Here is a 27,187-nt window from a genome sequence, read left to right on the forward strand (position 1 = left end):
TTATACAATAGTTAAAAAACTATTGGAGGATATTGGAGGATCTTCGTAACTGACGTTATCAGCGGCCTCACCTCCACAGGTCGCTTGCTTTAGTTTTCCGGGAGTGGACTTCAAGAACGATGACCAGGTTGCCTTGAAGGTGCACGTGGGCTGGATGACCGGTAGCGCATAGGCGATGGTGACCGTGACCGATGTTGGCATAGAGGTGGCGAGTTCTGGCCAGTGGACAAGTACTCAATCTCCAATGGTTGTGCGCCGTTTCGAGGGCACCGTGCATACGACGGGAAGCCTCTTAGTCCAGCCTGTCGGTAAGGGCAGAATCTGTACAGATGACCCGCTTCGCCACAATGAAAACACAAAAGCCTGCGCTCGTGATCACGCCAGACGTCACTTTTCCTGGGCCTATGCTCCACATAGCAATGTATGCTACGTGCTCCTGGGGACAGATAGGTAGCCGTTGGTTGCCGCGGACGAGGTGTGCTTCGTGCTGCAGGTGGGAGAGAAGTCGTTGCCATCGCAATTGCTGCATTTCTGTGTACCATGGGTTGTCTGAGAACTTCAGAGTATGTTTGAATAGGTCAAACCGGCTGCAGCTCACGCTCTGGCTCTCGTATGACCTGCCTCAGTTCGTCTCGAACAACGTCTGTAACAGATAGTGCAGTTGGAGTCTGGGGCATTCGCAGTCTGCTCAGTTCTTCTCTAATAACTGATCTAATGAGCTCTCGCAGGGCTTCAACATCATTTCGCACGCCTCCAGAGAATACCTATGCATATGCGCAGTTTAGATTCCGGTTGTACTGCCAAGCTCGCTGTTCCAGTGTTTTTTTCGATGGCCATCACTTCCGAATAAAACTCGCCAACTGTGCTTGGGGGCTGCGGATGAGAACGGCAAACAGCTCTTGCTTCACTCCGCGCATTAGATGGCGCATTTTCTTATCTTCAGCCATGTTGTGATCCACACGCTTGAAGAGATGAACCATGTCATCAATGTACATAGCAACACTCTCGTTTGTGAGCGGGTTCCTCGATTGAAGAGCAGACTCCGCCTTTTCTTTCCTGTCTATGTTTGCGAACGTAGCCACCGCTTGTCATCAAAATACCTCTCAGGTAGACAACGAGGTTTTATGGCTTTCAAACCATGTCTTTGCGAAGACTTCCAGGGCGAAGTATACGCTACACAGCTTCTCTCTTTCGTCCCATCCATTTTATTTATTTATTTATTTATTTATTCATAGTACCCCTAAAGGCCCTCGTGAGAGGGTATTACATAGGGGGGTTACATGAGCAAAATAAACAATAAACGTCAAAAACGAGAAAAAAGTAAAAAAAAATTCAAATTAAATACAGACTAAGGTTGAGATATATGTTATAACTAGTAATTGGTAAAGACAGCAAAAAATAAAGAAAAGAATAGGCAACAAATCATTAGAATACAGATGAGTACCTAGTGAACAACCTATGAAAATGCAAGAAAAAATAATCAATACACTTGAAAAAAAAAAAAAAAAACGTACACTCAAAAACGAATAAAAAATATACACTCACTTCCTAAGCTCGCCACTTTCTCGAACAGGTCCAACCAATCTTCCACGTCCTCGTACGAGTCGCCGTGGAATACTGGCGGCTGGTGCGGTTGGCTGATGAATACTTGTGCCGGTGTTACCTGGCTAGTCATACTCATGGCATCCAGCGTTTGAATTCCCCTTGGTGTGAAGTGAAGAGGACTGAACTCAGGTGAGTCACCTCGAAGACGGCGACTTGCCCTCTGGTGTACAGGAATCACTTCCACGGGGTTTGCTCACTGGTCATCGGGGCTGCGCTGTCATGAGCTCGCGGGGCTTCGATTCATAACCCAGCACCTCCACTAGAATTGTAACAATGCTGAGGCAGACAGGCTAAAAAAACAAGCATCTTTATTAAGGCGAACTTGTGTCCACGAGTCTAGTGACTATGACCGTCGAAGTCCGAGTAGTCGAGTTGCACATATCCAACTGTCTTCCTCTTCCTCGTAGCTCGAGCGCACGAACGCGTGACGCATGCAAGCCAGGTCTTGCCTGGTGTTCGTGCCATGATGATTGCGGCGGGCTAATTGAACGTGGCCAACCAGTCACAGCAATATGTTGAAGAGTTGCAGATGTTTATATGACCAGTTCTTTGCACTTGCACAACGATGCCAACAGGAAATTGAGTATTAGCAACACCAGAAACAATAGGCTGATATAAAGAGCTGGTGCTCGTGAATGTGGTAGCCCTTGACAATGCTACGTAACTTAATTTGAGGGCACGGCACCTACCTACAATTGACGTTAGCCTGACGTGACGGCTGTATCATAAGAAAACATATGTAATGTTTATAAAATTACAAGCCAGCACTGCAACAGCCATTGACGTTTCACGAACATTAGGGTCCATTTGAAAAGTAGTTCAGTGCCCTCGCGCGGCTCTGGGGTAGAATGCTTAATTGCCAAGCAGAATGCTTGGATTCAATTCCTGCTGGGCCCTCACATTTACTATTCCTATTCAGGGTCAACATTTACTATTCAGGGTCAACACTGCCGATGCCAGCTTTTTCTAAACGCTCGCACGTTAAAATTGCTTATGTGTGTTCTCGACTTTCCTGGGTAGATACTAACTGTCAATCACCCGTGACACATACCCACCCCCGGGTTTGTGCCACTGTCTAGTGGATATTGTTTGATGACGTACACGATGGGATTGTGGCATTATTCATGTCTTGACCAGCACATCATATTTATCAGACTAGCTCCAATACTAATTTTGGTTCATGCCAAGCTCATGGGAGCACCCAGACGTCAGCAGGCCAGATAGATAGATACGCAGATATACAATGAAAGTGCTTGCAGTTCGCAAAGAAATGCTCGGACACAGAGGGGTAGAGTAGAACCTTGAACACACCAGAACTGAGAGAAAAACCAGGTAGCTTTCAAAAGACATTCCTAATTAAATTTAATGTCATCTTAATTAAATTCATCTATTAAATAAAATGTCATCTATTCAATGATGAAAGAAAAAATAATGTAACCAAATTGCAAATACTACCAATAGATGAGTAAAGACATAGATAGTACCTCTTAGCTAGGTAATTTAGAACGAAATAACTAGGAATTTCAAAAACACAATTTAGAAAATAGGAGGATTAGTTGGCTCTGCGGTCTAAATCTCTATGAACATTTAATAAATCCCCTTAAGGCATCGCCAACTTACCCATCACTGTGGCCAAGCGTCAAATCCCTGAACAAAAGCACATTTGGTATATTTAGATTTAGGATAAGAACTTGAACATATTTTAACGTGGCGCACAACTACGCGGACACAATAAAAGGGACAAACCACAGCGCTGACTTGCAACTGAATTTTTATATGAAAAACGTGAACGAAAAAGGAACATTTCGACCTCAACACACATGTGACCACACTAAGGCAAGAAAAAGCAAATCAGCTGACACTTTGAACGATTTGAACAATAAAAACACTTGATGAAAACTTGATGAACAATGAAAAACTTGACATTTTGAACAATGAAAAGATATCGTGCTATTCAGGAACCTAACCTCGCTATCAAATAAGGCTATAGAAGGCACACTACAGCACTGTTCGGCAGTTTTTTTTATATTATATGATTCAATTATTTATTGTGTGGTTTGGTCTCCTTGTGTTGATAGAACTTTTACTTCATAAAAAGTAGGTGCACAATGGCACTGCGTAATATGTTGGGACGAATGTCTCTCGTAAAGAATGTATGTGTTCCAACAACGTTATGTTAATGCATCTACTTGTTGGCCTATATATACACGACCACAGGAAACAACGATACCCGTCCTGCACTGTACAAAAAGAGTTACGTGTCCGACCCCACAGCCTTCTTTAGATACTCCTGGCGTGTGCTTCTTAAGATTTCATATGAAACTTCTTATGGGATGAAAAATTACACTTACACCGGGCCAGCTGGCAACATTCTTAAAATTGTGGGATAGCGTGTGTATGTACTGAAGTACTGCTGAAGATTTCCTATGCTCTGGATCTGGGTGAGTAGCGATACTGTCTCTGTTTTTCTTAACTCGCTTGGTAAACTTGCAAACAGTTTGCCAGATGCTACCATCCGGAAAACTTGCATCTATTAGCCTTTTCACATATTGCGAGAAACTACTGCCCATCTGATGGAGCAAGACCTAAACAGTGCAGAATGCAAACATTAAAAAGCATTACCATTCTTAATACCTTTCGAATGGCCTGAATTACAATTCAGGAGCAGTTTTGTTGAAGAATGGCTATACTTCTAACACGCATGATCATTTTGTGCTTCTAATTAAATATCTAAAAACTGTAGGTGATTGTTTATGATAACTCATGGGTGAATTTCAAACCCAAACCCCATTTTTTTGAAAACATGGATACTGTCAGTTACTGTTTGTTCAAAAGTAGATGCATCCACAAAAACAATAAAAATATCTAAATATCTAATAATGTTAGATGCTAAGCTCCTGAACTTACCTGTCAGCTCTTTCCGGAAATATGTTGCTCAGCACAGGAGCAACCTCTGAGCCTATGCAAACACCACAACACTGTAAGTAAATGCTACCTTCCAATTCAACAAATGCAAAATTCAAGTAAAGGAAAGAATCTCCAAGAAGCTGGTCACAGAAACACCTGCATTGTTACAAAAACTCACTTTGCCATTATGTTTCGTAACACGCAGTCTCACACTTGCATGCCTTTACAATAAAAAATCAGTTGCAAGTTAGTGCTACAAGTCATCTATTCATCTCTTGCATCTGCGTAGTTGTATGCTGAGTTGAAATATGTTCAAGTACTGTCACCAACTGGCCCAGCTCGCAGTCCTTCTAACGAGTTTGCAAATGACACCTGATGTATTTTCCTGCAACGTAGGGTATCTGTTACAGGAAATGAGATAATATTTTGTTGTCTCATGTACTCTGCAAAAAAGGGCTGTAAGAAAAAGCTGACAGACCAGCTCTGTGTAAATAACAATTTAGATATGGAGTCTGACAATGTAGTCTAGTGATTGCAACTTTGCTCTCGTTTGATATATTTTACTGTTCCTACAGTTTCTGAGGTACTGAAATTCTAATGTCACAGTTAATAACGAAGCAGACAATCCTTCTGACATCATTTTTCTCCTTATTATAGCACCTATTACGAATTCAGATGCCGCGAATACATCAGTAACAAGGCCATTCAAAGATGTCTTTGCTAATGCATCCGCCATTTCGTTCAGAAATAGGCCCTTATGTCCTGGAATCCAAACCAACCAACTCAAATTTATATGCAAAGAATTTGGTATTTCAATGCACTCAGAACATGTGAGTCCCCATTTCTAGAGAGGGAAGAACAGGCCGATAAAGAATCTGTCAAATTACTGCAGAGCTTGTTGATGATGTTTTTTTGTGGAGTGCTATATTGTTCGCTAAAAGTTCTGCTACAAAGATGCGCACGAAATCTGAAAGGCGAAGGAAAGAAGGCCAATCTAGAGTAAGGGAGAAAATACAAATGCCACACCTTTCCTTACTTTGAGGAGCATTAGTTGCAATGATTGTCTTCATTGGCGTGTGTGCCACAACAAATGATAATTAAAAATTGGTATGACATTAGTTTAGTAGTTCTTAGAAAGATGTGACTGTATTGTATGTTAATATAGTTGCTCTTATTACTAATTGAAGTCATGTCACTAATGTGAACGTTTGACATGTTAAGAAGAACCTGTATAGCCAGAATTTGATGGGTGCAATATCTCGGCCAGCATGATAAAACAATAAGTCCGGATGGGAAATAAAAATAGTTTCTGAACAGCTTACGGTAGATTCGTTAAGACTAAAAGATGCTTGCATCGCTAACAATTTAAACCTGCTAGAAAGTGAGGGTACCCGAGCTTGCACATACAAAACTTCCATTGCTACAAATTTAGGAAGTTCTAAACACAGACTCAAGGCTTGTCTTTCTATTATTATGAGAAAATGAAGCTTATAAATAGATGGCCCGCCAATAATATGCACCCAAACTCCAAAATCGTGCAAATGTACATGCAATGTGTTAATAGGAGTGTTTTGCTGCGCATACCTATCTGATAACTACTTAGTTTCCTGAATATTCCAACATCAGAAATACCCTCTACTTCTCTATATTCAATGCGCTTCAGTACTATATATATTCCATCACATTAAACCAAGATACTTTACATTGTCTACTTGTGAAATATTTGTCAGATGACAATAGAACATCACGTAAGTACGGTCTTTAAAAGGGAATGTGTGCAAAGAGCATTTTCCAACATATAAATACAAATGCATATCAACAAGCGAACTTTCTATGGCTGTTGAGTATGACTGTAATATGGTGTATTGCTTGGAGATATCATATGCTGAAGTACAAAATGCAATGCCATCATTATAAACATATGTCTATATGTCGTAGTATAAAGCTCATTAGGATATTAATAATACCAGTAAAAGGAATGTCCCTTGCAGGACGCCTCTTGTTTGTGCATACGTAGCAGTCGAAACGCCGCTTCGGAAACAGTAAAACCTTCTATCTCGTAGGAATTCCACAATCCATGCCTAAATATATTAGGTGAAGTTGAGGTTGTGGAGCGGATTTTTAAAGCTACATGCTCCACACTGTTGTATGCTTTTGGAATGAACAGTGTGACTAACGCAGCATATTTCCTTTCATGCCTAGCTATTCAAAAATGTGACTCTTAAAGTCTATATGGGCCTGTCAAATAGAGAATCCTGCTATGAAGCCAATTTGGGATAGACTTGTCATTTTGTGGTCATTAATAAAATTGTTAATGCGAATATTTATAGGCCATTCGATCAAGTTGGCAAATACAGTCGAATCTCGATAATTGTAACTCGAAGGGGCCCAAAAACTTGTTCGAATTAATGAAAACTAAATAAACCGAGGGCTCTTCATGCAGTGGCACATGTGCATTGAGCTAACACACGAGGGAGAAGTTTTAGAAGATTTACATTTATTCACAAATCACAGGACATCCGTCATTAATTGAAGTTTCCGGTGATGCGCATCTGCCCAGGTTTGCCTTGCAGCAAGTAAATTAATTCTGCACGCAGCTTGCTAAGCATGTCTACTTCGGCTTCAGCATTCTCCTGGCAAGAGAATTTGCGTGCAGAAATGTCCAGCGCCGACACTTCCTAAAGACGACAACAACGACTGCGTAGTCTCTCCGCTACACAGCGGCAGCATGGCCAGCACGTGACGAGAAAGGAGGAGCCTCTCCACGCGGAGAGAAGCAGATCGGCATTTGAGAGAAAACCAACACTCCACGGCAGCTTTTTTTTTTCCTTTTTTTCCCCTATCGTCACGTGCGTCGTTGAAAGGAGAAGGGTTACATGGCAGGGACGGGAAAGAAGAGGGAGACGTGGCAAGGGCGCATGACGCATGAGAGGCCGCCCTCCCCCTCCTCTCAAGGCGCAGAGCCGTGCTGCCACAAGGTGCAGAAGATAGTGCCTTTTTCCTTTCCTTCAACCACACATTCATTCAACCCAGCGACAGCTTTTTTTCCCTCCCTCTCTTCGCGTGTTGGATGGAGAAGGGTCTTTACGTGGCAGAGACAAAAAAGGGAGAAGCGTGACACGGGCGCATCGCAGAGTGGCATTTGAGAGAAAGCAAACATTTTACCGCAGCTTTTTCTTTCCTTTTCATTTCCTTCGTGCGATTCGTTGAGGTGTCGCAGGTGCCGCCGTGGGATTGGGCGGGATGCTGAGAGCATTTTCCGAGCACGGTATGTTCGAATTACCCGTCGCAAGTGCTTGCGCATTCGAATTACCGGGCGTTTTCGCCCATTGAAATACACATAGCTTTGACGGGACCTTATCATGAGTTCGAATTAACCAGAAGTTCGAATTAAGTGTGTTTGAATTAATGAGATTCGACTGTGTGAAGTTAGTGCGATGGACCTAATGTTGTCCAAAACATATCCCTTACCCGTAGTTTTAAGTAATGGTATCACTTTTGCAATCTTCCACATTGATGGGAGCAATGCCATTCTTACAGAGTAATTAAATACATGTAATAAATAATCTTGGCATCCCTTATTTAGCACTTTCAACAGAGCTGTCGTGACTCCGGCAGGGCCAGGAGTCGCTGACAGAAGTGCAGGTAACACCTTTGACAATTCAGACCCAGAAATTTCAGTGAATTATTCATAAATGCATGCATTTATTGAAGGAGGTAATAATTGTGAAGAAAAACCATGCTCTAACCTTTTGGCAATTACTTCCAAGTTTCTTATTTCTTGCAAAGCCAAATGAAAGAATCTGCATGTATAGGCCGTGGAATAAATTTCTTTTTGACGAACATATAGTGGATTTTTATCGTTCGATTTATGGTTTCTTCTGTTGTGCAGTCTTGTGCACGCTCCAAATTCGGATGGAGGGGTTCTGTTTCATTGAGTGGCACGCGATTGGCCTATTTAAGCCGTGACGAATGACATGACGCTCGAGGTATGTCTCATGAGCCAATGTGTCAAGTGTCTCTTTTTATTCGTTTTTCGGATGGAGGCAAAGGAACAGTTGGAGGGACCGTCCGAAATGAAAAGGATGGAGTGAAATGGCTGCGAGGAAGCATAGATTGGATTACAATGTAAGTGTTTCGCACCTTTTTAGTGTACGAACACTTTATAATGTGGCGTTTCCTTTCTCTGCCATGGTTTTTCGTCTTGCCTGCGCGGCTTCTGTAGCTGAGCAGAGATGACGAAGCAAGATGAATGATACATTTGAACAGTTTACTGAAAGAGTTCCAACAATACTTTCTTCAGTAGAAATAGACAGTGCATAGCTTGTGCGACGAACTTAACCCTATCATTAGATGCCAGAGAGCCAGTGGCCTGGAAATATACACCAATGTCAAAGAACAAATCGTCCAGACCATTCGACTCGACTGTCACTCAAGTTTGTGCATTGTTGATAGCGGCGGCAGCGTCGTGGGCCTCATGTCCTTACGCTGTGGCTCAGTACCTCCTCCGTTGTCGTAGCCACCCCGTCCGTCCACCTGTGTCCGTTCTCATGGAGAGACGGACTGATGGATAGACGGACGAACAGACGGAGGATTCACGGTTTACCGGTGAAATATTTTAAGGTTTCGCCCCACTCATCACCAATCACTTCGTGGATATGCTGTGAATTTTTTTTTCTGGTCAGGTCCTTCATGGTTAGGCGCGTCACTTAGCTCCTGTCACAGTCACCATCGGTCGGTGATGGTGCAGCCGTTCCCCAGCTTAATCTCTTTCGCCGCGAGCTGGGGATGCTCTTCCATGCACGCGAACACCATCGCGCATTGAGCCTCGAAAATGCAGAGAAGATGCCCGTTTTGGCTACCGGTAGAGGTGCCCTCCACCATGATTTCGCTTAACTGAGCCAACGGCTCCAAAAGTTGCGCCGCTAGAATTTAATAGTGGGGGAGACACGAGTAGAGTGATTGCTTGAAACAGGGTTGTACCTAGCACCACCACTAAACGTCCTGATAAATGGCCGCACCACCTAGCATCACTTCAAAACAATAACAGAGAAAATATGTTTTGATTGTGCCGTGTTCCCTATTCAATGTCTCAAAATTAGCACCAACACATTTTAGTAGTGAGCAATTATAGTTAAACATTCCTCAACACGTTAGAAACACTTCTCCACTTGCTATACGTTCCCCAAGCCGATGTCAAAATTGTGATGCAGGCTTCTATTTCCCTCATTTGCTGTTCACTTCCCTTTGTCCTTGCAACCAATGCGGACCGCCCACTTTTTGACGTAACGAACGTAACACCTCCTTCCAAATTTGGAACACATGCAAAATCGCACCACTGCTTTCGAAGCTGTTCATTCAAAAGTATACCTGCGCAGAACTGATAGTCTTTCCAATTCTTAGGGCACTAATTATACAGCAACTTTCTCCAGGCTGCCTTACAGCTCTATAATCCCTCGAACAATCATAAGTCCACCAAGGAGCAATAGAGTTCCCTCTAGCAGACGAAACCACAATTTCAGCTTTCTCGCAGCAATTTTTTGCACAGAACAGAATTCGAACTTCACTGTCATCTTCTTTTGTTTACGAGCCTTTATTAGACTACTTCTTTTTCTACAACCGTTTTGTGTTTCATGTATTTTACCAGATATTAGTATTCAGGTAACACTCATAAGGTAATGATTTTGCGGAAATTTTATGCATTTATGTTTTACATGACAGATACCATAATTATTGGTTTGAGTTTTATGTAGTGGGAAAATATAAGATTTATAATTCTCTTTTTAATATGAGTGCCCTGTTTTAGAGGCCCAAGCTGAGGTTGGACGCACCGATGTCAGCGGCAGCCAGTTGATAGGCCAGCTGAAAAAGCGAAACTTTTGTTCCTATTATAAGCAAATGCACTGCAATACTCGCTTGTAGAGTAACTGCGGGTCACTCGATTAATTTGTGGGGTTCAACGTCCCAAAACCACCATATGATTATGAGAGACGCCGTAGTGGAGGGCTCCAGAAATTTTGACCACCTAGGGTTCTTTAACGTGCACCCAAATCTGAGCACACGGGCCTACAACATTTCCGCCTCCATCGGAAATGCAGCCGCTGCAGCCGGGATTCGATCCCGCGACGTGCGGGTCAGCAGCCGAGTACCTTAGCCACTAGACCACCGCGGCGGGGCATGCGGGTCACTCACAGCTTCATTAAGGCCCATACTGTACATCAACAAAAACATGCCACTTTGAACTTGGTGTCTTTCCACTTAATGCGAGAGCAAGGGTGCAAATTGGCCGGCTATTCACCTCGAGCAGGCTGTTTCCTTCTGCATATAAGGTAAGTTCAGGGGCACGAAACATAATGAACAGTGACATCTTATTTGGTTTTGTTGTTTAGGAGGATGAAGCGCTTCCAAATCATCTTTTGCCCGTGTGTTTCAAGATGCTTTCGCATGAGTATCATTAGCAGCAATGCGGGTCGGCTGACTGCGATCATATCGAAGCAAACTTGGCCAAAGATGAAGTTACCATGCGCGAAAGCTAAACAGGATGTGATCATGAAAACAACGAATCGCCTTATTACGTGAAACACTATTAGGACAGCTGCGTCTGTAATACTTGACTCTGAAAGCTCGGGTGAGCATACTGGGCTTCCCAATAGCTGTGATAGTCGTACATAGAAAATGGTCACCATCACCTCTCACATTAGGAGCCGCTGTTCTTGTCTTAGAATTCTAGCCTTTGATCACTGAGGCACGGAGTGCCGAAAGTAAACAGTGAAGCTTTGGCGCTAACCATAATTTAAGAAACGATTGCGACCGCAAGCGATATGAACTCGCAACCTTGAAGTCCAACACTCATTGTAGGCCTTTCACACATTGGATACTTTTTGAAATGCAGCAGCTGCATAAAATGCGCATTTGGAACTGTAGCCAACTCTCAACAACACGATCATATAGGTGGTGATGCAGATGGCGCAAAACGCCGGCGCGACCTGAGAATCCCACAAGCCCCTGCCAAAGCACGTGACTTCCGTCACACTTTTCGCTCTGCTGCCCGGGCGTCTCCTGAGCTTTTCTTCTTCCGTGCACAGGGTGAATAGAAAATACAGACACGAATACTACTGCATACATATACGAATACTCACCGAAAAGCTTCTCCAAAGCTTCGTCGCTTAACTGTCTCACGCGGTTCAGCACTTGACAGTTGATTGCTTGGGCATCTTCTCGTGCCTGGGCAATGCAGGTTCCTGGGAGGACATCGTGAAACTGGTTGACAAGCACGTCCTTCCAGCAGCCTTCAAATTCTCCACAAGGATAAGGTGCCACGTATTGTGCAAGTGCCAATACCACCGAATAGATCATCTCAGCATCTCTCAGTGCCTCTTCACACATTCGGTTAAGCTGCTTGGTGCGAGCGTGCGTGGTGTACGTTGCATTGTGAAGCTCCAAGAACAATTCGCCCGACCAGCGGCACAGGTTTCGAGACTCTGATTCCAAGACCGAGAAGAAGGCATCTGGCGTGGACAAGGTAACCCTGCAAAAAAGAAAACAGCGCTTGCATTCTTGCCAGATTCGCCACAATAGCTCTCAAACAACTCCACCGTAAATTAACCTCAATAAACGATGACCAACCCGAGGATGTCCTCCAATGGGGCTGGCCTTTGAAGAATTGAAAAGTCACACAATGTCCCGCCGAAAAAAACCATGTGCGGAGGCGAAGCAGCGGGTACATGATTCGCTTGAGCGCTAGATGGTGCACTTTATTAAAAGCTTGCGGTGGCGCTAACGCTGACACTGGCGACGGCGTTGACACTAGTGCTCATCGTGGCATAGTGCAGGTGAGAATGATGTGCGCAGACTCCGTCATTTTACACCGCAGAACTACCGTGGCATTTCTAGCGGAGTATGCAACTGTTGCACCATTTGTAGTGCGCGCCACTCCATAGAGTGCAGGCATAGCCTCCAAGAGGACTGCCTCCGGCCATCCCAATCGCCACGCTCCCCAGCAAAACCAACGAATATTGCCTCGCGCGTCCGGCTACCGAGAGAGAGTGCATTCAGTGTGGATTCCGGCGGCGGTAGAAACCGCAGCAATAAGCAGAGTGCACCAGATTCTAGCATGCGCATAGTTTTTTTTGGGAGGTCGAAGCTCCTTAAGCCATGGGTCATGTGTTGGCGATGTATATAGTAGTATTAGTGGTGGTGGTAGTAGTGGTAGTAGTTGTAGTAGTAGTATAGTAGTCGTCGTAGTATTAGGTAGCCTCCAGATTAGTCTTTGGAATGTCCGCTGGATGGTGGCAGTTCTATATGATGAATATAGGATGAAAAGATGCGAGATGGCGGTACTTGGAGTGTTCACTAGATGGACGGAAGAATGGACGCACGAAGGAACGAACACAGAGACAGATGCACACATGCACAAACAGACGGATGCACGAACGGACGGACGAATTTAGCACTGACGAACGAGCACAGGGATTAACACACGGAGGGATGCACAGACGGTCGCAGGAATAGGCAGAAGCGCGGAGGGATTGATGGATGCTTCGCCTTGCTCATCATTAGAGGCCGGATTTTCAGACACTAATAAAATGTGTTTTAGGCGCCAAAGACAGGCAGGTAAAACACCATTTTGGGCCCTCTAGAGGCACAATAAATTTTCACAAAAATTGAAGATCCCAAAACAAAATATCATTTTTTTGCAAGAAGCAAAAAAATGATATTTAGGACAGCAGAAAGGTACCAACGATTGACCATAGGTATGCCTTTTCCGTGCGATTCACAGTATATGGTTTTTCGTTTCATTGTCTAGCATTGTGCATCAAGTGTCCACCATTCAATTAAGACTCTCATGGGTCTCTTTTTCGTTGTGGCTGGAAAGAACAGCGCAGGAGCAAATGAAATAACCAGACCACTGACACCCGAGAAGAGAGGGATGCTAGGTGTAATTGCGTAGGACCAATTTCTCCCCTATCGGTGAACACTTTACAAGGCTCCTCACTACGTTTGGCACTTTGAGCGGACAAGAGTAATGATGCACAGGGCCCTCGGGATTATTCCTGTTAAGATTTGCAAAATTACATGTCGCGAGAAAACACTCAACTTCTAATAAATGCCACTTGCCCTTCTCGTGCGCCTACGCCCCAAGATCTAGGGAGTGACGTACAGCAAAGATTGGTCCTGTTTTTACGTCACTCCTTTACGTTTACCTTGGTGGGCTCACATCACATACTGTACGCTCTTCATCAGAACTTTGGTAAATGCTAGTTGTATCTATAAAAACAGACGAAAAATGTTTCGTCTGCTGATTATATCCTGCATTTTAAACGGTACCTCATTAAGAGTGTTGTATGTGACTTTACTCTACTTGACATGTGCAATTTGTGTGTTCTGTTGTGTAGCACTATTGAGGAATACTTTGATTTGGGCTAGCTGCTTCATATCATTTTAAAAAGGAAGCGTAAAGACAAAGAAAAAAGAAAAACAGCACTCTTTGTTTCTATGTCTTTCTTTTCCTTGTGTTTTTGCACTGCCCTTTCAAAATCAGTATAATGAATGAATGCTGAGAAAAAAATAATAAAACGTGCAAATGGAATCTCAGCTCATTATTATTTTTATTTTTATTTTGCATAGCTTCGAGATGCTATTCACTAACCGACCCTCGTTTAGCGTCCACCTAAGTGGACCAGTCGCTATAGGGTACTCCGGTGCTGACCCGAATGCCATGGGTTCGATTGTGGCCCCGGCGGTCACATCCAGATGGGGGCGAAAAAGTAGATGCCCGTGTACTGTGCAATGTCAGTGCACGTTAAATAACACCATTTTGCGGTGTTTTTTAACAAAATTTGCGGAGACCTCTACTGCGGCGTCCCTTGTATGCATATTGTGTTTTTTTTTACATAAAACTACACATACTACCACTGTTACTACTACCGTATATACTCGCATAATGATCACACTTTTTTTTCTCAAAAAATTGACTCCAACTTCGTGATGCGATCATTACGCGGGGTAAATTTAACGTATTCGAGGTCTGCCTTTTCAATGTCAGGCAACTTGCCAAATTTGGGTCCGCAGAAAGCCTGTCGCGTGCTGAAAGCCGTATGCTTGTCGCGCTGTTTTTTCCAATATCGGATTAAAATTTTGTCGACGCTGAAATGTCTGCCGGCAGCGCGGTTGCCGTGCTCTAGCGCGTAGTCAAGTGTCTTCAGCTTAAACGTGGCAGTAATGCTCGCATATCGCCCCATGGTGAAACGGCGCTTCAACAGACGATCACAAAGCACACCAAAAAAAAAAATGTGGTGTCGGGAAAAAAAAACATTGCTGCTGGATGAACACCGGTCGACGAGCAGGCGGCCGCCCCTGTAACAGTGCAGCATGTCAAAACAAACATGGTGGCTGACAGAGCGAAGCGACCGCATTTTCTCTTCTTTTCGTCAGTTATGGAGATTGTGAGTACGTCACGCGCGTCAGAACAGCTTCTTCTATCTGCATAAAGAATGCTTTCATTTAAATCAGTAAATTTACAGCATTAGCATAGTGTTGCCTGCTTTCAGACCACAGAAACAATGATGGGTGCGTTCAGCTGCCACAGACATAAAAACACAAGGCGGGCATTCAGTGAAAACTGCGGCATTTGCACTTACTGCAATCCTAAATGGCACGTTTCCGCCAACGGTGGACAAAAAGTAAGAATATGTTTGAAGCTTTATTCGACAGATAATAAAGGCGATGATCATCGGCTAGACTTGGCACATGACATACCGATGCAGCAAGTTCGGGGTGCGATCATTACGCGGGGAAAAAAAATCGAATATAGACGACAAAATTTAGGGGTGTGATAATTACGCGAGTGCCATCATTACACGAGTAAATACCGTACTATATACAACAACAACAACAACAAAAACAACTAATACTACTACTACTACTATTACTACTACTACTACCCATTCCACTTGTGTTCGTCTTCTCGCCATTCGTGCATTGCGCCTTCGTCAACTTTGACAACGCTTAGCTTGTGTTTGGTGCGTCGTCTCTGACCGCAGTTTCAGCGGAGTGACGTGCTGTATCGCAGTCACTATACATGATCCTTGCCAGCCTCTCCTAAAGTACACGCATTGACTGATCCTCCCACAAAAACTGGTAATACACAAAGAACAATGCCTAAATGACACAACATCGATGGCGCACGTGCACAAGTAGGCTGGGGCGCGTCAGGCGTGCGTGACCTTGCTGACGCATGTTGTTCTTGGTGTGTATGCATCATATAATTCTCCAGCCCTGATACCGAAGAAAACAGGGAAGGAATAAGGCTCACGATGGCTACATGAGACGAGAGGCAAGAGATTCAAGCTTGCTCACTTTGCATCACGCTTTGGTGGCTCGGAGCAAATGAAAAATCACCATGGTAGAATATTTTTTATAGGTCACGCCAGAATTTCTGATGTCCAAATACAACTTATTATGTCACCTAGAGAGAGACGCTTAAAAAGTAAATTACAAACAAAACAAAAGCCGCGTGCAAATCACATTTTTCACCTGAAGGCACTGCAGCAGATGGGTTACAATGTCAAAGAAAACACGCCTTCATTGACACAACACACTTTGTTCTCTTTATAAGAAATTCATTCTGTCATGAAACTAACAATAACCGAATTATTGGAAAAATTCTATCTGATACGACATTCTAAAATCTTGATTACCATTGCGCAAAAAGGACTGTTTAGGTACATTAACTTTCGAATGCGAGTTTCGCATGAAATCTTTGACATTGGAGTTTTAATTGCAGTTTATTTCGATGTGATGATAGTAATTTCCATCCTAGTTAATTTTTATTTTATTACAACTGTCATTTGTGAGAAATGGCTTACGACAAACCTTGACGCACTGTTCTGTAGTTTTTCATGTTTGTCACTTAAAGACATATGACAAAGGATCTCAAACGGAACAAGCACATTCAAGCATACTGTGAATGCATGCTAAATACACCGTTGATTGTAAACATGCAGGTGCCTGTCTCATGCTTCGCTGTATAAAGTATAACCATTTGGCGACCTTTGCCACCACTGAATCAACAAGAGCATTCCATGAGTGGTTCTCCATGGTTTTTCATTTGTTCACCTGCTACCCGCAGCTGCCCAGAAATACCTGCTCTTCCTTTCCCATCACAACACCCAGGTTTTCAGGGGTGTTCTTCAGTTCCTTCAGGGCACTGAACAGCAACTTGTAGAAAGTGATAGCCACCCACTCCGTAGACGTCACTTTTATTTTCTTACCCAATCTTTAATTCTTTTTCCTCCTTCCCCTGCAGACGCTGAGACATTCTTCCACTTTGGGCTGCAGAAATAGCATTTTTTGCACTCCTCATGCTCCTCCTCCAATCGCTCGCAGCATGTCAGCTTTGTCTCTGTTGAACCTTATAGTGTTTGAAAATATCAATGTTGCCTTTTTTATATGATTAATGGTTTCACACCACGCTTGAAAACAAAATTTAGGCTTGAATAGTGCTCATATATATGCTCATTTGAAAAATAGGCATTTATAGGCACTTATAGCCATTTAGGCAAAAACGCCCAAAATAGGCATTTATATGCACCATAAAATCACCATAAAAGCCCTTTTTAACCTTTAATTCATACTCGTATATCAAAATGGCACAATAGGAACACAAGGAACAAAATAGGCATTTGCCTATAATCCGGTCTTTACTCATCATCATTTTCTCTATGAATATCCTGTGACTTTTTTTTTCGCGTACGAGCAATCACTCCTAGAATATTCTGGCTGCACTAAGAGCAAGTATTTCTTTCTCTTACTGCATTTCTTTTGGTCCCATTTACAAAGAAAAGCGTGGCAATTGCTGAATTTTCTCAGTAGAAGTAATTCAAATTGGTATGGATTCGTTTGTGGCCGTATTACATTTTTCATTACAGTAGGTTTTATCTAGGGGCTAAATACATCAGTTGAGCATTTATTAGAGCATACCAGATTTTCTTCTTTCTCGAGATGTGTACGGGTGAAAACTGCGCTGATTATTGTCCATGAACCATATTGCCTTCTCATTGTGACACATTGTTTTCCCATTTTATCGCCATACAAATGTTTATGATGTGGTGAACTGCAGCACAGTTACACTCCAAATAAATGAGTGCCCTGGTCTTTATACTGAAGCAAGGTGATAAGTATTTTGACGAAATCATGTGGAAAGCTTCGATTGGCTGACCTACATTTACCCCCATCCCCATGTCTTTAGCGGAGAAAGTGCCTGAGTTATTATCGTCTCCTTTTTTGTCATCTGTATTTTCATTATGTTTTGGTAGCACAATGGCAATATCGGTATTGGGTATATTTATTGCACTCTCGAGTGCATCCAAATGAAAAGGTCGTACATGTGGCAGATTGGCGTCTTTCTGAATTAAACTAAGTATTCGTCCAGTTAGACTACTGAAGAATAAAAAGTGACTTGTCACTTATATGTAACGTGCAGTGTTTCATTCAGATACACCAAACTTAACGCACGCACGGTGTTCTTCTTCAACAAGCAAAAGATATCGACGTTTGTTCTTACATCCCCAAAATAATTACTGAACAACCTAAAACTAACAGTGCGAATGAGCGACCATACGCACTATGACCATGGCACCACAGTCATTACAGATTAGCCTGTCTGCAAGAATTCTGGAAACACTGTTACAATGAAAGGAACACTAGATTTAAGAAGAAAAAAAGGAACCCATTTAATTAATCGAGTGTAACCCGTAAGTGTAGAACCCAACACTCTTCTGGCTTTGCTTGCAGATCAGACAGTCATTTTTTTTGTTCCTTGCCAGTGTTTCCCCCTCCCCCCTAATATACAGCCTGCAAAATTCGAAGTCTAGTAAGTTTCGAGCACATGTGAACCTCTTGCCGAGGCATCGCAATTATGAATGTGACACGAATCTACAGCAAAAAAAAAAATGCCCATTTGAGAATCTATATCTCCCAGCATTTCATTGACTTTCGTACACCTTGACCCGACATTTCCGAATGAAGGTGAGGGGATATAAAGGCCACAGTTTGGCGAAAAGGGCAAAGCAACAATGCAATAGCAACATATTCGAGTGTTTTATGAAGCAAGGGTATTTTAGGTGCAATATTAATTGTATAAAACAAGTACTTGCTAAGTAACCAAGTTTCCTGCGGCACGGCCATCGCGACAAATTGCAATGTTATGCGAAGTGAGGCTGGCAGTCAACTCATTTAGATAAGATCTCACGTAATTCTACTCGAAAATGGAGGAGCGCGTCTTGCGGCGTCTACAAGCAAACAGGCTGCTCTGTCCAGCCATACTCAAATAATATGACCCAAAAATAAAAGGGCTGTGCCAGTACTGTAGTGAAGTGGCCAACACTTACCATATGGTCTGGGCCTGCCAAAAGAAGTCAAAATTAACCTCCATCTCCAACCCCACCAAAGAGGACTGGGAGATGACCCTACTCAACAGCTCTATTGAGGAAGGGACGAGTCGCCGTCCCCATGGCGAAACCCAACGTCGGCCGTATTTTTCTTCAAACATACCCAAACTGAGTCCACTCGTCCTACCTAGACCCCATTACCCGACACAAATTCCTCCAGTAACATGTAAGTGCGAAATGAAGGACTGCCTCACAATGGACATTGTAAACCTTGGTGAGTACTCATCCTTGGCATCTTCTGGAAGGTATTTTAAATTTTTCACTCCTTACACCGGCGCCGCATACAATTTCCGACATCCTCCGTCCCGACGAATTGACTTAGCTTCCCTTAAGTTCTTGAGCTGGCTGTATCACCCTCCTACAAATTTGACATCCTCCGCGTCTTCATAGTTACGCATGATGCTGAGGAACACTAACCTACAGAGACTACGAGTGTCTGTACGAGTTTAAAGTCACTGCTTGTGGGATCATCCGGGCATCTCCTTGAACTTGATTTTCCATCAATGCTTTTGACGCTTGTTCCAGATTCGTGTCTTTGAGCGTGTTGACATTGCTGAGCTTGCGCTGTCTCTGAGGGGTCTTCCTTGAAATGAAAATTCGCAATGAAGGCTGTTACAAGAATATGTTAGGCAGCCTTTCCGGGGGAATCTTCTTTTTGGATTTCTGTTCTTGGCTGCATTTACCTTGTGAGAACTTGCCCTTTTCCTCCACCTCGGCTTGGGTTTCATCGTTCGCTGCTGTGGTTCTGTCTTGGCATTGGACATCTGCAGTGATGCAGCCCGTACGATCCCCTTTTTTCTCTTCCTTGGTGTCTGCAGTTCTCTCGAAGAGCAACATTCGTGAGCTTTACAGGCAGTAGGCTTCTGTGCCCTAACACCCTTTTCATTTTTTCTCCTATTTATTTGCACTTGTTGCTGTGGGAGCGATTTAATTCCTCCAGTAACATGTAAGTATGAAATGGAGGACTGCCTCACAATGGACATTGTAGACCTTGGTGAGTACTTATCCTTGGCATTTTCTGGAAGGTATCCTGAATTTTTAAAGGCATCGCGCCATTCAATCGCAGTAGTTTCTTCGCCCACACACACCCGAGTAGCCGCTCTTTTACTAAGTCGATGGGCATTGGACATTGATGAGGACTCTGAAGGCATCGAATAGGTCTCTAGAAGCTCGAATTGTTCTTCGCTGGTAGTCTTTCGTGTTGTACAGTATAGACCGCTTACAACGTAAGTCGCGAATATCGGCACTATACGCAGTACCGCACTATAACCTGTGGTGTACACGTATCCCGAAGGAGTACGGCCACCAGCGTGGGTCCGGTCTTAGCGAGCCGCAGGGCACGCGTTGACCGTCGCTGTGGCGAGAACACGATACTGCTCAAAGTCGCAACACTTTATTGTGGCAACACTAAACGCAGTACAGCCCGTTGCAAAGGCGCGGCGGGAAAGCAAATAGGCTCATCCACGCCACGGGCATAAAAGTGCTACACAGGGTGCCACGAGCACGTCTCCGCGGTAAAGGTAATCCACGGAGAAACCGGGGCCAAAGCCCGGTTGCTCGAGCGAGGGCAAAGGTGCTCGCGTTGGCTTTGGAGGGAGACGGGTCGGCGTAGCTAGGCCACGCACTAGGACACCGTACCGCCCTTCGGCGGAGCGTATGCAGTGGGGCAACAAAAGGTGAGCGTTCGCCTCGGGGGCGAGGCGCCGTCAGCGAAGTCCGACGAACCCCCGAGCGACGGGAGTCAACGGACGGAAAATATTACATGGCTCACCGTCTGCAGTCCCGGAGAGTATCTGACTGCCAGCACCCGACACAGCGCTCGAAAACCTCTCGGAAGACACTGCGCGCGGCACCACAGTCAACATCTGCTACCCGGTGAAGGGGTTAAACGTCACTCCGCTCTCCCAGCCCGGCAGACAGCAAAGGAGGGCAGACATGTCGGGACATGAGAACGGCAGAAAAAACGGCAAAGCCAGCGCAAAGGCAGCGGGCTAGCCTCAATTCCCACAAACCAAAACAACCCTTTTCAAGGGCCGCACTTGCGCAAAACGTGTCGAACATGCAGCTTCGCGTGTCTGAAAATCGAAATGGGTGATGCGTGCTTGCTAACCTTTAAGTTTCTGAATGTTAAAAGAATTTAACATTGAAAGACACACAAGGCCAATGAAATGAAGGTGAAAAGGTGGGGGGGTCTAACAAATGAAAGCACCATCGCGGAAATTCGCCGACTACTAGACCACCTTGATTATATGCATTACATAGAAACTCTGTCGAATCACGTCCAGAATTTGACGCGTTGAAAGACGGTAATCATTCGATTTCATCGGCGCACGTACGCCCTATTTAAGACATTGCAATAGAATCGCGAACCACTATTTTAGCGCTACAGGTGACACCCTTCTTTTCATTAGCGATATATGTATCTCTTCCAGTCAAGTGCGGCCACCGCAAAGAGTTTCATTGATTCGGTCGCAACTTAGATTCACACGACCGCGACCAATCGAAGCGCAACCAACGTGTATTAGGCCTTAATTGCCGTTTGGTATGCTGTCATGGAGAGTTTGTCGAGAACATGAAGATTTTGTGTCAAAAAGATCCCACTAGCAGTGAACTAAAAACAGCTTGCATGATACGAAGTTCACGTGTGTGGCCGGCAGATCAGCAACGACGACAACTTGCCAAGCTTACGTACGTCATCGCACTGGCAGCAAAAGTGAAAGCTCGCGTCCTAAAACCATAAAAGGTTTTCAATTTACGGACAAGGAAGCAAACACGATATTTGTTGCTAGCTTGATAACAATGATGTCTTTCTTGACAGGGAACTTTTGGGCACAAGCAGTTGATAATGATGGAATCGTACGTGCCACGTTGAGTGGAACACGGCCGAAGCCACGCTAGAGACGTAGTACGCTGTAGTCGCAGCGGTTGGTGCAAAGGCTTATCGGTCCCCAAGGCAACAATTCTCCTTTTTTATTCGTCGAGCCCGTGCAGTGTCCGCAGACTTTTTTTCATTTTCTTTTTCTTCCAACCGCCCTTCGTTCGTTCCGTCAGTGTCCCCTCCTCCTTCGCAACAACATCGTCGTTCGCTCCCAAGCGGTGCACCCAGCACACCTCCTTTCAGACACCCACTCGCTACCGCATTTATCACAAAGAATTTACAGCAAGTGCGTTATAACCGGTCTTTCATCTTGGGGGACTGTACAATAAGTGGTATACGCATACATGGAGTTTTATGGGAGGGTGAACAGGAGTAGAAAAAGACCGCATTGTAAGTGATTCTGCACTATAAGCTGTTAAATTATAATTGGTCTACACAGTATTTTCTGTAATGAGAACATTTGTTTATCTGCTTTCAACACATTCTTCTATCTGTCAGGGGTTGAGCCGTTAACCTTCTGTGTGAGAATATCGCAATTGATAAAGCATTGGCTAGATTGTTGCGCACAAGTGAAGAGAGCACTTCCGCTTGCACTTTTGTTCTGATGCTTTGGTTTATGCTCAGAAGGGTTGCCGATCGGGGGAGTTGGTCATCCATAAACGTAGCGTGTATTAGCGCAGTACATGAAAGAAAGGCACACGACACAGACGTAGAGACTATTTATTTCATGCCAATCACACCCATTTTATACATCCGCAACAAAGCACAACTCATCTTGCACGTGTTCTTAAACTAAGGAACGTCATTTCCTTTTCTGACAAGGAAATCGATGATGAGCTTACACACAAACGGTTTCATTCTTCTATAGCCTCGGCTTCTTTTATCTCCCGTGTGAGCCGATCTCTAGAAGGATCGATAACTATGCAACTAAACAGATCAGGGGAGCACCCACAGCCTTTGCAGTGTGCCGCCAGGAATCCTCCCGCCATAAGCTTATTTCTCACGTTATAGCAGTGCTCGTGTAATCTGTCATTCAGACAGCGTTTTGTTTGCCCAATATGATAATGGAAACTTGTAGATGACACAGGATACACAATCAACGAATCTAACGTGGTGTTTCTTATCACAAGCTGGGGGAGCAACATTTCTTGGACAAGTGGGCTTGCAAAGCTCCCCTAATTTCTTGGGCGCTGAAAAACAACACGTACATTAGCCCTCCGGGTCACATTCTTTAAGTTGTGAGAAATTTTTTGCGTGTAACAGATTACACCTACTCTGCAACCCGAGTACTTCAAAGCTTCACGCCTGTTTTCTTTTCGAGACTCTTGGAGAATGCGTTCCGCTACAGAAACCTGTAACAGAATTGGGTAGCCTGCTTCGGTTAGACACTTGCTTTGGGTCTCGAAACAGCTCCTGAGAGTGCTTGGATCATGTGCACGGCGTTTTACAGCAACGTCTGCATCGTCGCACTGGCTTCTTAAAAAGCCGTTGGTGCGTTAGCGGTGCGGTCAAACGAAGGTGAGCAGTCACCCAGCTTGATCAGTGGGGCGGTTTCAACTGGACCACCGCCCTGTGCGCCACTCCCAGAGAAAAAAGGGCTCTTTGTGGAATTGGCCTGTTGTCGAACATAATGCCCACTTGGTGCGGCTACCGTCGACAATTCAGGTGACTGCGCAGCAAGCGTTTGAAGTGTCAGTGGCCTGGCTGACGGCGGGCAAAAGTCGGCATTGGCCAAAGCCTGCGCCCCGTCAATTCTGCAGGGAATCGATGGCGAGCACTGTGTAGACGAACTGCCATGCATGCCGAAGGGCGCAGTAGCAGTTGGAGGCGCTTGTGCGTACCGTTCGGGTAGGGCAAGAGGCCCATTCCGAAACGACGCACCATCTCCAAAGGGAGCAGAGAGGCGCCTTGTGTATGCACCGCAATAGGTGGTGGCGACACGAACGGGTGCCAAAGAGTTCCCGTCAATAGAGGCAATGGCCTCCTTGCGCAACGCGGCATCCGCTAACAAGGACAGCGGACAAAAATCCAGCGAAGCAGACATGTTGCGACGAGCCTGAATTGCACAAGCGAACTGACTCGCTAAGAGCAGTCAGCTTAGAGCTTTTGATACCGCAATGGGTGCCAGTGTAGTGTATACATATCCCAAAGGAGTACGGCCACTAGCGTGGGTCCGGTCTTAGCGAGCCGAGGGCACGCATTAACCATCCTCGTGATGATAACACGATACTGCTCAAGGTCGCAACACTTTATTGTCTGTAGCAACACCAAAACGCAATACAGACCGTTGCAAAGGCGCGGCGAGAAAGCAAATGGCCTTATCCACGCCACAGGCGAGAAGCACTACACAGGGGTGCCGCGAGCACATCTCCGTGGTAAAAGTGATTAACGGAGGCACCGGTTGCTTGAGCGAGGGTCCGGTTGCTTGAGCGAGGGCAAAGGCGCTCGTGTTAGCGTCCGAGAGATACGGGTCGGCGCAGTTTTACCACGCAGTAGGACACCGTACGACTTAGCATAGGCAAAGAGGCAACAAAAAGGTGAGCGTTTGTCTTGAGCACGAGGCGCCGTTGGCGAAGTCCGACGAGCTCCAAACAATGGGAGTTGACAGACGAAAAAGAGATTGCGTGCTCACCCTCAGCTGTCCCGGAGAAATCTGACTCACTCCCAGCGTGCGCATACGACACGTCCCGAGAGGCCCTGTGCGCGGTGCCACAGTCGAAATCCGCTACAGGATAAGAGGGGTTAAGCGTCACTCCTTGCTCTCCCAGCGTGGCAGACAGCGGAGTAGGGGACATGAGAACGACAGAAATAGGCCAGAAAGCCCACGCAACGGTGGCGGGCTAGCCTTCGTTCCCACAGCATGAATGACGGCAGCGACCACAGCGATGGCAAAAACCAGCCAACACTGTCCATATAGTTGCTCTCGCAATAAAAGCGCAAAACCATTTTTTCCCTACCACATACAAGCTATGACAACAGCGCGGCAGCCTTTTCGATCCTCCTTGGGAAGGTCGTAGAGCAGAAAAAAGAGCAGGCCACGCCCACCACCGGAAACATGCTTTCTCTGTGCGATTGTGACGACCGGAAACAGACATACTGCGCGCTCACCATCTCGGAGACCATGGTAGGCGATTTCTAAAGAAGAGAGGTGGGGGAGAGCAGTGAAAAGTTAGAGCTTTTGATACTGCGCTGGGAGCCAGTGTAGTGTATACGTATACCGAAAGAGTTCGGCCAAGAGCGTGGGTCCGTTCTTAGCGAGCCACAGGGCACGCATTAACCATCGCCATGGTGAGAACACGATACTGCTCAAGGTAGCAACACTTTATTGTCTGTGGCAACACCAAAACACAGTACAGCCCGTTGGGAAGTAGAGAGAGGGCTGGCCCACGACGCGACATACACGACACCTTGCCTTGCGAGACGGGTGCTGTGCATAAGATACCCCTTTCCTGCAGGGGGTGCTACACAAGACAAACGATGCGCTGTCTTAATGACAGATTGCAAGAGCACTGTTCGGCAGTTGACGCGTAGGCAGCGGAGCATTATTGGGCAGATCATGGCCGCAAGTGTAGTTGTACACCTGAATTCGCCCCTACTAGTGTGCTTAGAAAACGCGAGGATCACACAACGTGAGAAATTATAGAAGCATTTGCTATCAGCATTAATGAAAGAAAATGTGTCAGGGTGGCATCGGTTGCCTTCCTGAGTAAGGACATTGAGCATGCGCATGCAGGGTGGTCACACGTGACGTTAATGATATAAGAGGGCACCTTCGAGTGCGACTGCGCGCATGCGCTCGTCCGACGGTTCTGGGTTTTCCAATAAAAAAAAAGCAGTTCGAATAAAAAAATGTCAAGTGCCCGTCTTATTTATGTGTTCCTCTGTGTCTCCATGTTATTCCTTTTTCATACTACAAATATGCGTGCAAGTGACACAAATTAACTAGCCCACATCACCACCTTGAGTGCTGGAACTACTGCTGGGTAGCAAGTGACATCTGTGTCCTGTTTAACCGCTGCAGGCTTGCGCGTCCACAATACGCAGACAGGACAGGCGCACGAGCGAATCAGTCGGTGTGTATCAGAGGCTTTCAGCAGGTCATTTTTCGCAGGTCCTGAACTGCCCCTTCTTTTTCTTAGACTGCTTAGGCAATGATTGGAGCCACAGCAAGGAAAGATATCTCACTTCGGGAGCCCGCAAACGTCCTGCAGCCTCAACTGACGCCGCAGCATGGCCTCTGTGGGACCACCTCCTCCATCCCCATGGCCGAAGAGAAGAATGCTGTGCGACACCCGCCCTTTGTCCTCCAAGTTTGTCACTGTTTTCACCACCTGCAAGAGTAGCGACACTGTCAAACCACGAATGAGCCGGCAACTGTTGCCTCTTCACAAGCTCAGTGTGCAATTTTTGTTCTTTCGTTGTCATAGTGGTCAAGTACACGTATTACATGTATATACGCATTACGTATATATATATATATATATATATATAATGTCTTGGTAATAAAATGAAAATAAGTATCAGCACAGTAAAAAGCGAAACAACTCCGAATCGAACAGCGCGAGTTCGTCTTTGTCTTTCTTTTGCCAAATCCTTCACCACACACAAGTAATGATGAAACTAGCCACGCAACAGCCAGATGTCCACTACATGCCAGTGCCATTACTCCCCCTCTCCAAAAGCATCAACTCGATGCTTTCAGATGTTTGAAGGCAAGAGCAAGTCTTCAGCGTGAGTAATACGAGTTCATCCTGGCCATGTAGATGATGTCCAGTTGTGCACAACGGCAGGAGGACCACGCGCGGGGCTCTGCAATGACTTTGTAGTTGAGATCGTGAGGCTCTGAAGAACTTGGTAAGGGCCGAAATAACAACGCAAGAGCTTGCCTGGGTGACCGCGTTGACGTACGAGGCTCCAGGTTCATACTTTTTCTCCGGGGTGATTGGGACTTCTCAGTGGCTAAGGTTCTACCTGGGAGCATCGTATTATTGCTGAGAGCGATTGCACAAGCAAGCTAGTCGTCAAGCTTCTTTGACGTGTTGCGCATACTGGTGAGCATTTTTGCTAGTGTTCGTAATGGTGCGAGATAAAAGCACGGTGTCTAACATTGAAGCAACTTCGCGGCCGTGAAGCAGACGGAAAGGTGTAAATCCTGTACTTTCTAACAGAGCGATGTTATATGCGAACCTTACGAAAGGAAGGACACTGTCCCAGTTGCTATGGTTCTTGTCCACATACGTGAATATCATGTCTGTGATGGTCTTATTGAGCTGTTCTGTTAAGCCGTAAGCTTGCAGATGGTAAACTGTCATCCGGTGATGTGCGCTACCACTGAGTGTCATCCCTT

General features: G+C 45.1%; 1 protein-coding gene across 5 annotated transcripts in view; it reads right to left on the reverse strand.

The window, feature by feature from the left end:
- The window catches only part of LOC119172976 (alpha-mannosidase 2C1), a 538,513-nt gene that overhangs the window by 162,638 nt on the left and 348,688 nt on the right, over positions 1–27,187 (reverse strand). For all 5 annotated transcript variants that reach the window (XR_012895065.1, XM_075893986.1, XM_075893985.1 and 2 more), the window contains 2 exons: positions 26,026–26,171; positions 11,652–12,040 (listed from right to left, as the gene is read on the reverse strand). Coding sequence is in view for 4 of the 5 variants with exons in the window: in XM_075893986.1 (XP_075750101.1) it covers positions 11,652–12,040; positions 26,026–26,171 (535 nt within the window). In the remaining variant the exon portion in view is untranslated. The remainder of the gene's footprint in view (positions 1–11,651; positions 12,041–26,025; positions 26,172–27,187) is intronic.

Source organism: Rhipicephalus microplus, chromosome 4 (assembly GCF_043290135.1).
Source record: "Rhipicephalus microplus isolate Deutch F79 chromosome 4, USDA_Rmic, whole genome shotgun sequence".
NCBI lineage: Eukaryota > Metazoa > Arthropoda > Arachnida > Ixodida > Ixodidae > Rhipicephalus > Rhipicephalus microplus.